Source organism: Ambystoma mexicanum, chromosome 13 (assembly GCF_040938575.1).
Source record: "Ambystoma mexicanum isolate Mex_15411 chromosome 13, UKY_AmexF1_1, whole genome shotgun sequence".
Classification (NCBI taxonomy): Eukaryota; Metazoa; Chordata; class Amphibia; order Caudata; family Ambystomatidae; genus Ambystoma; species Ambystoma mexicanum.
The window spans coordinates 791,967,013-791,981,265 of NC_090938.1; the positions used below are offsets into that span (position 1 = coordinate 791,967,013).

The 14,253-nt window shown below is 46.6% G+C and overlaps 1 protein-coding gene across 1 annotated transcript in view; it reads right to left on the bottom strand.

Moving 5' to 3' along the window:
* LOC138521989 (zinc-binding protein A33-like) overlaps positions 1–13,814 on the bottom strand; it is a 41,014-nt gene extending 27,200 nt beyond the window's left edge. The window contains exons 1-2 of the mRNA XM_069635181.1: positions 13,528–13,814; positions 6,591–6,879 (exon numbers count right to left, since the gene is read on the bottom strand). Coding sequence (XP_069491282.1) covers positions 6,591–6,879; positions 13,528–13,730 — 492 coding nt within the window. The 5' untranslated portion in view covers positions 13,731–13,814. The remainder of the gene's footprint in view (positions 1–6,590; positions 6,880–13,527) is intronic.
* Positions 13,815–14,253: the final 439 nt, after the last annotated feature.

Genomic DNA, 14,253 nt, shown 5'->3' on the forward strand with positions numbered 1-14,253 from the left:
AGTGCGCTGGCATGCCAGAAACCTAACTAATGACCTACCTAGCCAATCTCTACCCTCTTCCAACACCAGCCCGCTCCTCTCCCCCACACCCAGTTAAACGCTCACCTACCACATAAAACCAACCCCCCCACCACCCTCTATGCAGATCTCTCCTCCCAAATCAGAGCCACACGCTGGCAAGCTAAAAATCGAAAACATAGACCCCCGTCCTGCCACCCTCCCATCTCCCCTCTCCAGCCCCCCCACTGCACCCCAACCTTTTTTCTGCTTTGCCTTCTACCCACATCCCACTCACAACCTCCCTCCAACTCGCACTTCCCATCGCTAAGTGCAAGGCAGCCCTGGGCAACACTCCCATCTCAACAGACCCCCGCCCCCACTCTCGCATACACCCCGAGGGCCACCCGAAACCTCTGAAATGGCTATGGACTCGTCCACCCCAGGACCCCCATTCTACTCCTCCATCCGAGATCCCAAGCCTTGCCCCCTCCCTACTTCACCCAAATCTCCCCTCCAACCCACAACCCTGTTCTAGCTCTCTTCCCCACCCCCGAATCAGAACTGCCATCCTACCCCTCCCATGCCCTCCTCTGAACCCCCCTTCCTTACAGAACAGATCCAGAAGGTGTAGGAGAGCTGACCATTCTACACAAACAACAGATCCCAGACAAACTCAAGGACAACATACCCTGCAGCACGGATTGTGAATCTCTGCTTGTAAAATTCCAACTCTCCCCCACAGCTTTCTACACTTATACAGACCCCCTGGCTACAACAGGAATTTTGCAGACTCACCTTAATTCAGAATCCTTCTCTCACTGTATTAGGAGATCAACATCTGGTTCAACATTCCCTCAAACCCCATGACCCGCTCTCTCACTGGTAACCTGGAAGCCCCTCCAATTGACAACTTGCATCTCTCCCCACCCACACGACAGGCCATACCCTCAACGTGGTACTCAGCGTCACAAACCTTATATCCACCATTGCCCCCGCCCTCTAATCTGGACAGATCACTGTGCAATCTTCTCCCTCCTGACCTCTGCACCCTCCCTCTCCCTTGCCTGGCTCACTTGCCTGGCTCACCAGCCTGCCCTCTCCAGCCCCTCCCTCCAACACCCCTCACTGGAATTTTTAAAAAACAATAACATTTATCTAGCCAACTCCCTCCAAGTACTTCACTCCAGGAAGGGCCTTTCACCATTGAACTCTTTGATCACTGTCTCTCCAGCGCCCTCATCCCACTCAACCAATGGAACGTACCTCTCGGGAGACCGGGACCCAAATGGTACACATGATCTCCTTCATCTCAAACCACGCACAATGATATCCCGGCCATCTCTTCCCCCTCTTGCCCTACTCCGAAAAGGGTCCCGCAGGGAGCCACACTGTCTCCCCTCGCTTTAATATCTACTTTAGCCCAGTACTGGCACTCATTCGATCTCATGAAAACATCTACGCAGAGGACACCCAGATCATCGCCAAATCACTAGCGCCGCCCGCCCTGACCTCACCTTTTGCCTTTCTGATATCGAGCACTGGATGACAACCAACCACCATCAGCTCAACCCTGGCAAAACGGAAATCCAAGTATGTGGAAAATCTGCTCTCCTTCCCCAACCTATCCCCTGGCCACACTCCATAGGAGCCGCCCCTGCCACACCCCCTTCTGTTACAAAAAAAAAAAACGCTGGACTGAAATTCATTCCTCTCCCACCACCTCCCACCACCTCGTTGTCCAAAACCTGATTCTTCCACCTATGCATCCTCAGGCGAATCTTCCCATACCTCACCTACCCACACCAAATCTCTGCTATCCTTGCCATCATCCATTGCTGCATAGACTATGCAAACTGCCTTAATCTAGGCGCTCCAGCATACCAAGTCAGAAAACTCCAAAGAAACCAAAACGCTGCATCCCATCTTCTCCTTTGCCCATCAGCGGGAGAACATATTGGACTCAGAACGCTACACTGGCTCCCTATCGGCCGACAGACAGCCTTTAAAGCCATGTGCATCACTCACTGTGCCCTCCACATCATCAGACCCAAATTCCTTCAGGATAAAACTCACACGTTATCAACCCACCAGCAACCTCAGATCTGGCTCTGCCATTCTCCTCGTTATGCCCCACTACAACTGTACCAGATTGGGAGGATCCTCGTTATCCAGCCAAGCGCCTGCCATCTCGAACTTGACTGCTCTCCACATTGATAACCACCTTTCTTTCAGAAGGGCCCTCAAAACCTGGCTATTGCCTACGGCAACCTGATACCCTCTCTCCCCCACCCCATCTACATCGCCACAGCCTCATTCGCATACGTTAACGTCACTCGCCTCTATAAACCAACAAGTCGCATGCAGCAGATTCTGGCTGTTGTCTCGGCAGCCCGCCCAACACACACCAAAAACACTTGACAACCATATCTGTCATTCGAACAAAGATGTTCATTTTTTCAGGGAGTCATTATCTGCGAAGAAAATTATATTACGTGAATGGGAAGGTGTTCAAGTGCCTTCCTCCTCTGCATGGCTGGAGGACTTATGGCGAATGTCTTTAATGGAGAGGGTTATAATGTACAGGAATAAGAAAGGCAACCTTTATGAAGAGATTTGGGAGAGATTTTTGGAGTTATAAATGAAAGCTTTAATCTACATTGTTATGTGTTAATATATGAGATTTGTCTTGATAACTATTCTTGTGAAGAAAGGTGTAGGATGGGTAATACTTCCACTTAGAATCTTGTGTATTGTATCGGTATGTCAATTGATATTTTAATTGCAATAAAATTTTTTAAAAAACACTGAAAACCCTCCTATGTCTGCGCTTAGAAACCTCTGGATATTAAGCGCGTTATAAATAACCTATCATATCAATAAACCCAGAGATGGATGCTGGCCGCTTGTCGTGGCAGCCCTCTCTGCCCACTCAATCTGCAGACCACTCACCGTGCATTAACACACATCAGCCTCTGGGCAGCCTTCGCTCTGACTGGTGCTCTCAGGCTACTCGTATACAACTTGGAGAGGCAAAGGATAGCCAGTATCTTACTAAAAAGAAATATCAGGAGAGCTGCTTAGGGCACAAAATATGCACTGGGCTCCCGTCCTTAGTCCCCACTTTGACTGCACACCTCGAGGACCCATACTGGTTAAGGTCATCCTATGTCAAAGATTTAAGATAAGGCACTCTGATGGATCTTGAAATCACAAGCTCGTGGACGACTGACTACTTGTCTGTTACAATTACAAGATGTATTAAACCAACATGCCCCGTTCCAATATAGAGATAATGCAGACTTTACAAATGACTTTCACACTGACTACTTCAAAGACAATGGCACGTTAAAAAATACAAAGACTAGCACAGGCATGGCTCTAGAAGAGATTGTGATGCCTAGCACACGTATTTCACTCAGAAGATATCTCGGGGTTAGAGGGATAAGCTGAATTCTGCACCCAGTTGGATCTTGGAGTGGACACTTTTGCAGCACCTTATGATGTTACCCAATCCATTGCGCTAGAATATATATATATATGATGGCCTTTTGTGCGAGAAGATATATGATGGTAATCTATCCATTACAATTAGAATATCCTAAGTCAGCCACTGCAACACAATGATATATGCAGGTATCCTTGATACTGCACTAGAAGATGCCCAATGTTAGCCTATTACAGAATTTAGAAAATATAGAGTAAGATTATAAGGGTAGCTTGTCTATTGCACTAGAAATTCATCGACTCTAGATGTTAGGGTAGCCTGGAGTCCATGTTTAGAAGATGGCATGAGATAGCCAGTCTATCTAGAGCCAGTGGATTTTGAGGGTAACCCGCCTGTCTAATGCCTACAATAGCATCTGTTAGTAGCTTGTCTTGACTCAGATTACCAGACCACACAGCGAGATCAAAGATAAGCTTCCGTCTGAGCTTAAGGTATGTATAAACGGTCCTAAGTGAAAAGATCTTTTCACTAAAAGACCGACTTAGCAAGACTGCTCTATAACCGCTCTGAGCTGTATTTCTAAATTGAACCGCCACGCCCCTGCCGCACACGAGTGCATTAAGGCAGAGCACCATGCATAAATAGCAGAGTTACATTTGGAGGCAGGCTTCATACGGATCCTCATGACAGGGATAAGAATGAAGGGTGTTGGAAATAGAGAGGTGAAGGTTAGCAGATTCAGAGGCGGAGTCTAATGAGGGGGTGGAGGAAGGATGAAAGAAGAGTCAAATGTAGCAAATGACACACCCTTAATCTGTCGAATGATGGCGAAGGAGACTGCAGTGCAGATGGAGGCGTCCGGGGACAAGGAAGGTCAAGGTGGGAAGAGAGAAGAGAGTGGTGAGACCAGGAGAGAGAGGTAATGAGAGGGTTAGAGAGAGGGATGTCTGTTGAGATGTGAGCATCAAGGGTGTTTCCGGCCGAGTGGCTAGGGCCAGAAGGAAGGATAGAGAGGGAATGAGTGTCGCAAAGGTTGCAGAAGGAAGCAGTGGCCCCATCGAGAAAGTCAAGATGGATGTTGAAGTCTCCAAGGAAGATACGTTATTGGAGGAGGCAAGAAGGGAGGACGACATATCAGCACATCCGAAGAGGGAGGACAGCGCGGGGGAGGGTTCTGTATATGATAGTGAGAGTAAGAGAGGAAGTAGGTGAGACAGACAGCCCGCAGACTAGGCTGTCAAAGGATGAGTAGATTTGAGTGGGGATGATTAAGGCAGCAACCCACTCAGGGAAGATCAGAGCCACTCCACTACCAGCCCATGAGGGTCTGGGATTGGACAGGATCTTGTAGCCTTCAGGGAGAACGAGTGTCAAAAGCAGTGACTGAGCTGGCCTAGAACCACGTCTCAGTGAGAGCAAGTACATCAAGGCCTTCAAGGAGATGACTGATGTCAGAGGAATTCTTGATAGAGCGAGAATCGAGGGTGGCTAAGTGAACCTGGTGGCCCTTTTTAAATGATTTGCGAGGGGGGGCACAGAGGTGGGGGGCATGAGGGAAGGAAGTTCAAGAGAGAAGGAAGATGCCCGTCAAGAAAATGGAGACTGGGCCAAGAGCCATGGGTCATGATAATGCCACAAGGATAGACATTAATGGTGTATTTGGAAGATGTGAAGCGCGCCAAGAGCACTTCCCATCTGGTGGCACCAGTAATGGAAGAGGAGAAGAAAGGGGAGAGGACAGAAACCATATGGGGCCCCATAGTTTGGGAGAAGGAACAGCAAAGAAAATGTGAGTGATAGTCTGTCTAGAGGAGACATTGGTGTAGGGGTCTGCGTTGGGCAGACCAGGGTATGAACTCAGGAATACCTTTTTTAGTTTCTTCCTTCCAGATATAGTGAGAGAGGGAGCATATGCCTGCAAGTGATGCAAAGCCTGTTTTTACCTTATCCCTTGGGTTTGGAAGCAGACATGGGTAGTAAAAGTCCTGTGCCCTTGCCTACGCACCCTGGCTGGCGTGGCATTACCACCCAAGAAAGCCCTAAAAGCCTGGGTTTAAATCTGGATTAATCCTGAAATGTGTTCGGTAATCACTGTAGTGCATACAGTTAGAGTTCATTATGGCACAACTTGTTTAACGTTTCCATTTTTCTTGGGGACATTAATTGCATGCAATAACCAAAGTTGAAATGCATATTGATAGGTTTGAGTGCTATAATGGCCAAGATAACAGCCAATTGTGTTAAATCATCTGTTGCAAAGATCTGTGGTCACCTGCCAGATCACAGAACGAAATCCCAGCAAGGCAGACTCAAGTCTTTCCTCTTTTGGAGGCTTATAAAGTAATAGGAAAGTTGATGTAGTTGGGGATACCAACACCTCCTGTGCTACAAAAAAAACATACCTGCACCAGGAATCACTCCTTATAAAAACACAACAGAGCATATTTATGGTGTTAACCTACAGTATTTCCCTGCAAATGTGGGTTGTTAAAACTGGACAGTAGGGGTCCTTCTTGGCATTATATTTTCCAACAACAATTGTAAGTATGCTCCTCTCGCCTCCCGATCAGCTGCCATGGAGACAGAGCGGTCCTTTCATCAATCACTGGCAGTTGGGACTGCCCAGGTGTAACTGCGCCTAGTACTGAATGGCGGGGTACTAATATTCCCTGGCTGTTGTTTGATCAGGTATAATTGTGCCGGGGACCTTGATAAATGCTCTAACTTTGCTTGATTTAACTATGTCTCGGCCGTTCCCACCTAGTTAAGCCATCCAGCACAGGGATTATTGCTAAAGTAAATGTCAAATAGTCTCCAAGCATGCATCTTGAGAGCCCCAACAACACCAGGTTTCCAAGATAACCACTGACCATGTAAATAACTGCCATTTAAATTTACTGTATTCAAATGTATTTCTCTGGATGTCCTTAAAGCATTAATTGGATCTGGCTCGAAGACCAAAAACAGTGTCCCCTGGGTGCCTTGAATTGTGCTCTTATCCCAAATATCCCTGAAGCTGCTAACAGAAGCTTTACATGTGTCTGCATTTTTATATAAAAACTACCCCCCCAGAAAGAGAATTTTAAAAAAGGCACACAAACTCAAAATAGTATTGATCACTGCTGTCAGGTTTTTACGTCTTTACCTTAAACTCCTCGGCTGCCTCCTGGGTGTTGAGCACCTCGTGGTACAGATGCTTCCGGGAATCGCGGCAGTCCAGGCAGATCACTTCGGAGTCTGTCACACAGTAGCGCTCCAGCTTCTTCCCATGCTCTGTGCAGAGTGGCCCCTGGGGGATGCCTGTCCCTTGGAGCTTCAGACATTCCAGAAGACCAGTCAGCAGGGGGTTAGTCTTGTACGAGGTCTCATTGCAGTCTCCACCACACTCTGGGCAGGACGGGCCATTTTCCTGACAATGCTGTATAATGCAGGCCCTTGGTACAAGGAACCACAGAAAACGATTAAAAACATGACACACATAGAAACCCAGGCCCTTCAAAGTGTGCTGTGTAGCTTATAAATGACACATGCACTAAAATGCATACTGCACAACAAACATAGTATATTGCACCAGTGCCATCCCCTAGTTCCTGCGACTACAGAGCAGACATTACAGAACATGCACCACCAAGCAGCAACCTGTTCTCCAATCAAAGAATACTCAAAAACCCAACCCTCACTACTATACTTGCCTTTACAATAGAGGTCAGACTGCTGTGCAATTCTCCACAGCACGTTAGTAGTTATGACAGAATAATCCACTCTTCCCCCACAAACTCTTGACAATACCCAACCCTTCACCACTACGTGTCATTTCAGATCATGAGTGAATACCCAACCATTCTACACAACCTATACCATCCCATTGCATGTGCCGATACCCAGCTCTTTTCCACAACATCTGTATTCTATACCATGAGAGAATAGCGGGACTCACCACAACATTATGCAGGGATGAAACATTTATTGTTTTGCCATTAACAGATTCTTTCAGTTTTGGTTGACATTTAAGTTCACACTGTTTCTCAGGCTTGTTCTGGGTCTGTTTTTTGAATGTGTTATATCATCTTGCCTGGGTTGCAACATCTGGGAAAGTACACCTCTGAATTAATGTATCTTGCTACTGGAATGAAATTAGCTATCAATTCTCTTAGACCCATAGACGTTAATGCTTGCATGGACGGGTAACTGGACCACAACTCCCAATATATAGCCCTTCTTAGATTGCCAGGCTTGTTCAATGATCCATCGCCGAACTTGGAATGGGTATATCCAACAGCTCAACAAATGCTCAGAATCAGTTCAATTCTTTTCTAACCACACAGACTGCTGGGGAAATTAGATTACCACTCAACATACTTCTCCTTTGAACTTGGTTCTACAAGAGCAGAACCAGATGTCTCAGCATGTAGCAGTACTTGGCTTTAAATATTTGGTTAGCATCCGGCTGCAGGAAATCTACTTTTGGCTCTGGCTGTCATTCTGTGTTATTGTGCAATGCTTTGTTGATGTCACTGTGCATTTAAGAAGAAATGTCAATAAAATGTTTCTTAAAAAAAAAGAAAAGTGTTAGCATCCTCTCTTGGGGTTGCATGCTCACTGGAATTCTTGAAGCACTATTTCGCCTTGCAATATCAGTGGTTTACATACATTTAATCGTGCCACTGCGTTCCTTTGAATACTTGAGGAACAATTCCCATCAAACCATTCTCTCTTTGGTTTACTTTCTTCTTCAGGTACACAGTTTTCGTTGGAACATTTGAACCACGCTTCCTGCAAAGTTGTTTTTGTCAGGATCAGCGCTAACACACCTGAAGCAATTTCCTGGACATATTACCACTTTTCCTAGCATGCATGGCAATAATCCTTCTGGGGTTAGCATTCACACCTTGTATCCCACCTTTGTTCTTCCCACGGACTCCCTGCATCTCCAACTCGGGCAAATCCAATTGCAAGGTTTCTGGAAAAGAGGAGGTTGCCATGTCGATTCAGGCATCAGTGGAACGCACGTTACATGTCCCATGCAGAGGGCGGTCACGCTAAGGCTCACGCAAAGAAGGATATTTAGACTTCTGGTTTTCACAACTCGTCATTTCTGGTTTTCTAAGAATTGCGGCTTCTGTGTTTTTCGAACTTTGCATCTACCTTGTTTTCCTGAGACCTTGCATTACCCGCTCGACTTCGGCTTGCCAGCTCCTTGTGTCTTTATCATTTACCTGATAGTGTAACAAACCTCGACTGCTTGCTAACCTGACAACCGGATTTCTGATTTTGCACCTGTCGCTGCTCGCTTCCCACGACCCAGTCCGCCCCATTAACTTTTCTGATTTCCGCTTTTAACGCCCAGCACAACGCCGACCTGGAAAGGATTACCCAGACATCTTGGAACGTTGAACCAACCTCCAACTACGTGCCACTGTACCTCTTCCAAAAACAGACCCGAACTAGAGACTTCCAATGGCTCAAAATCGATAGGCGTCCTCGTGCCGTCCGGACAGGGGACACACAAGAACTAGACTTACACTGTGTTAGGCGTCCTTGTGCCGTCGTGGTCAGGTTGGTTGGTGGAGTACACATGGTGCGTTTCTTGGAATTGTATTCTACATCCCCAGAACCATTCCACAAAGAACCATACAGTAAGTCTTGTAACCTACCCACGTATTTACCCATCCAGTCATTCCTCTTATAGTTGTTACTCTGTCTCCCAGGTCCTGGCTAGGGCGTTTCCACAGACTGTCTTGTCCCAACCACCCATACTCAGAAGACAAGTATACGAATATACCAATCAGGTTAGATTACTGTTATCTGAGTCCTTGTATCAAGTTAAGATTTTTGAGATTCCTTCTTCATGTTCCCTTCAGTTCCTGAGATTCGTGCAGTGTTCCACCTTCCCATTACTAGACTCCTCTACATGTTTAATTCATTTAGAGGGGTACATTGATAGGAAGAATACTACGGTTACACTCCGTGAGCAAAACCCAGATTCTGACAGTTTTTCACATGGTTTGGTCGGCACCAATGCACTCCTTAGTGTTTGAGCCACTACCCCTGTACGCAGAGTTTGAAATTAAGACCCGATAATCAAGAGATAAGACCCACTCCTGGGTGTCGGGCATCACCTAGTAGGAAGGAGCTACCGCTGGGTAACCAGGAGCACGTACTCCACGCACTGTGAATCTCAATTCCACATAAAAAGCACACTTTGGTCCATTGTGCTGGATTCATTTTGTTCAAATGTGTACTTGATGTATCCCAATTCTTCTTTATTAGCATTCTCAAATATTCAAAGATGTGACATATGTATGTGTGAAAGGCACCAACTGCTTGGGGAGCCAATCGTAGATCCGGCTAACCAGGCTCACCTGGGCTAGCAGTAGGAGCTAGCCCCCTGCAATTTGGAACCTTGCGTGAGACAATTCTTGTATTTCACTTCTTTCAGACAGCGCCATGTCTACTCTCTTTGGAGTGTTTCAACCACATAACCTCCATCTTCTGGCTCTCCTTCAATGGATTTGGTGCACACTCCTCTGTATGGTTTACTGACCACCCCCAACTTCTCTGGCCGATTTATCTTTGCCCCTTTGCCCTTTCCAGCCATCGCACCATGGCTACATGTTCAGAGCTTTCACACTGGGTCACCACTTCTGTGCTGGAGCTCAATGTCTTCTCTGTCGGTATCCCACTCTACGCACCAATTGCTACTTTAAGCTCATACAGGCTCATCTATCCATTGTTCAGGCTCTTGTTAGCTCACGCAAACCCATCGGCTGACTGAAGATTTAAGTCAGAATGGTCAGCATTGGATACTTGTTTGTTTATTTATTTGTATTGCGCACCAGACCCGTGGGTATCAGGGCGCATAGCATAGCTTAGTTACACATCAGAATAATACAGTACATATGATTTATACAGAAGAGGCACAATGTACAAGCCAAGATCAAATGGCAACTAGGGCATGGCATGGTTGGCGATAATCACATATACAATGGATGAAAAGAATATAACTAATAATATACATATCATGGGCAGGTAGATTCCAACTAAATTATTTACATAAAGATGTAAGGGGTGAGTTCTAGGTGTCAAGGAGGAGGCCTTATAGAGTCTATGAACCATTTTATAAGGTTCTGGCGGAGGTTTTGGTAGGGTTGATCTGCTCTCAGTGGAGAGGGTAGGGAGTTCCAGAATTGGGCTGACTTGACCGGGAAGGGGCTTCTAGCTCTCTTATAACAAAAAGTTCCTTCATACTTGATTTAGCTTGTGATATTCTGGAATTGTAAGTTTCGCGTTTAGCTAAAAGAATTTTGCTGGTTGTCAATATAGTTTTGTAAAGACTTCATCTCCCACCACTTATTGGTTTCCTTTTTATGTAATTTCTCCAATATAAACATTTGTTGCTGAATAGATTTTGTATGGCCAGTTTGTATTTGCTTCGGGGCATTTAGGTCAACGGTTTCACTAAACAGAGCGGAAGCTTCCGCATCCCTGCTACTTTTCTTGTCCACCATTTTTGCCGCTTTAAAGATGTAATTGGTTCGATGTGAGATGCGGTGGTGTGATCACTGCTGTTGCAGTGACTGGACTGATGCATATAATTGTAAGCGTATATCTAACAGCTTAATCATGCCTTTCGTGGCAACTTCGGGAATATGGGTATATTCGTAGGCAGCATCTGTTATATGTATTTTTAAATGAGCCGAAAAAACCTTTTAGTCATAATATTGTTTAAAAGGTGAAAGACAGGATATTACGGGCGGCTCTGCCTACCTGTAATATGTCGTCCGGGTCCTCAGACTCGAGCAGCGTAATTGTAGAGCAGCCTGCGCGACCTCCAATGTTTCACCAGCAATACATGGATCCGCTCAGATGTAAGAAAGTCACAAACGGGCGGCTGCGTTGCTGTAGTTTGTTGCTAGATGGATTTCCCGACTTGGTTGCAACGCGCTCAGCATGTCATTTCAGCCTGAAACTGACATCGGGTGGGTGCCTGCCATAAACGCAGACGCTTTAACGTTAGAAAAAACAATTGAAGTTAATCAGCTGACGCCAGCAATCCTCCATGAATACCAAAGAATCACATCGAAATCCAAGAAGTCTCTGTTAAATGTCCTTTATTTGGCACATGACAGACAGGGCGAAGCAGAGAAAAAAAAAGAAAAAAAACTACACATTTCACCCTGACAGGCTTTGTCAGGTTACTTTGGTTTGTGGATTTCCGAGATTTAAAAGATCCATCAGGCTTAGAACACTTCTACCATTTCCAAACACTAGAGTACTTGCTGGCCTCTGATATTTACCGGTTACAGCTGCCATGTTGGATGTATGCGAGTGATCTGTATTTTGTGGAAATCTGCACTCATGTTTAAGTGGCTATTGATGTTAACTCCTTATTTGTATACATGTTATTTTAAGACGCCAGCCATCGACACCTGTGCACTTTACATATAGACCTTTTCCAGGAGCGGTCATCCGGCATCAGAAGCAGAAACTCGGGCCTCCTCCAGAAGCTGTCATTCGGGGATCAAAAGCTGAAACGCAGGTCTCCTCAGGTGCTGTCATTCAGGCATCACAGGGAGAAACTCAGCCCTTCTCCAGAACATTAGAGAAAGAGGTACGGCGCCCCCCTGCAAGACAGAACACCAGACGACCTGTTCTGTGGGAATGTACCCACTCACGAGTCCGCAGCCGCATGTTTTAGCTCACTATCTTTCATAAAGGAGGAATATTAATTTGCATATCAGTCTTTTTCCAGCCCATTTGAGCAATCCATCACCGAAATGCTAGGCAATCCTCCTTTGAACAAGTGTACCAACAGCAACCCCAGACATATGTTGCGGCCTAGTCGGGGATCATCAGTGAGGTGGAGCTGTGCCTCACTGAGCACAGTGAGAAAGGGGTCTACGTCTGGATAACCCTGGGTAACTTAGGGTGACCAACCCCAAGTTAGAAGTAAATTTAAAAAGGTCCAAGATGGGAGAGGTATTGCAGAAGACACGGTTGCACTTGTTAACTGTTATGATTTCTTATCTCTCAATAGTATTGCACTTAGGAATTCACTTCACATTATCCCTCAGATTGGTTTACCAGGGTGTGCCCAAATTGAGTTATGCAGTGTATTTTATTTTCAAATCTCCTTTTTACAGGAGCTTAACTGGGACTTTACTATGGGTTTTATCCATAGAAGGTTCACTTCGTTTCCAGAGCGCATCATAATGTAAATTTCAGTCCCTTGTGCTTCCTGGTTTCGTGACGCATTGCCTAGCAACCCATCACAATGCCGGCTGATAGAGAAGGTCCCATCACATGTATGCAGGTGACATGGATTGTTGCTTGCTCGCATGCCTCGTCAGCCACAGCGTTGCATTGCTTTGTCTTCCCAGTTTAATTATTTGATGGCCCTCATCCTCCTTGCGGGACCGTGCTGTGCCCCTCTCACCTCAACTTGACTGCTGGCAGCGGGATCCTGCGGTCCCTCCTTTCTGCATCTGCACGCCCTCATCTACTGGCTGCCCTCTGAGCAGGACAGGTTCCACATCCTTGTTGCCACTAACACGTTGGAGGAAACAAACTGAACGTGGTGGGTGAACTTGAAGGTTTATTAGGTTCACACGGAGAGCAGCAGCCACTGCAGCCCCCAAGCTCTCTTCAACTGACCCAGGTTCCAGAACCCTTGTGATTTTGGAACCACAGCACATAACACGCACGCCTCGTACCTGGATTTTGTTTTCTATAGAATATTTCATTTTAAATTGGTGGGCACTATATATATATATATATATATATATAAAAAAAGGTGATTGTCGCTCCTACCTACATAGTGGTCATTATCTTGTGGTGTCACTTCCTGTGCTGTCATCAAATGCAAATTAGGTGGCCCTGCACTTAGCCCCACAAATCATAGGGCCGGCACCGTCTACAATGCATGCTTTTGTATATTATCACAGAATACTAGCCCTTCGGCGTAACCTGGAAGCTATGCCACACGACAGCACGCACATCCCTTCTCCCTAGCCCCTGCCGTATCATGACGTGGCCGAACTTTGCCTCGATACACAATAACTTCAGCGTGTAACTCCCCTCACCGACAGTAGAAGTGCTGGCACCCGCTCAGCTCCACTGGCTCGGTGTAGAGGCGGTGGCACAGGGAGCACGTTAGGCCGCCGCACAGGGAGCGCACTGGAGGGCAAGCGGGGGCCAGGGATGCTTCCGAGGAGTCCGGGGAAGCGTCCGTGGGAGCCGACGGAACGTCTCCGGTGACCGCAGGGACGGCCTGCGGCTCCTCCATGGCGGTGGCAAGACCAGCAGCCCACTTCCGGTGCGAACACGGTCTCCGTCTCCTGCTCTGCGCCACTACTTCCTGGTCTCAGAATCACTTCCGGTGTTGCCATGGGCACGCTTTCCGCGCCGCACCGCCTCTTCCGGAAAGAGGTCCCATGACATGTATCAACCTAGCGGCCGCCCAATGGGGCCATTTCCTGATACACCACCTGTATGCACACGTGATACTATGAATTCCGTGTTATGGCTCAAAATCATTGCAGAACCTCCAATCCGTTTTCGTTAATGGAAGTACTTTCAATGTCTTCAGTCGACTCATTTACGAAAATGCAGCTGCTTAATAAATGAGCATAAACACACGGGCACAATATAACCTGCTGGGTGATGGCAAGTGGTCGAGGTGTACGAAAAGAAGCAGTGGAACTATTTTCCTTGCTGGTCTGCCTCGAACCCTATCCTTGAGCCGCCTCCCGCACACAATACAAACTCCCAAACAAACGCACCTGCTCTTTATGGGAATTTGCAGTGCA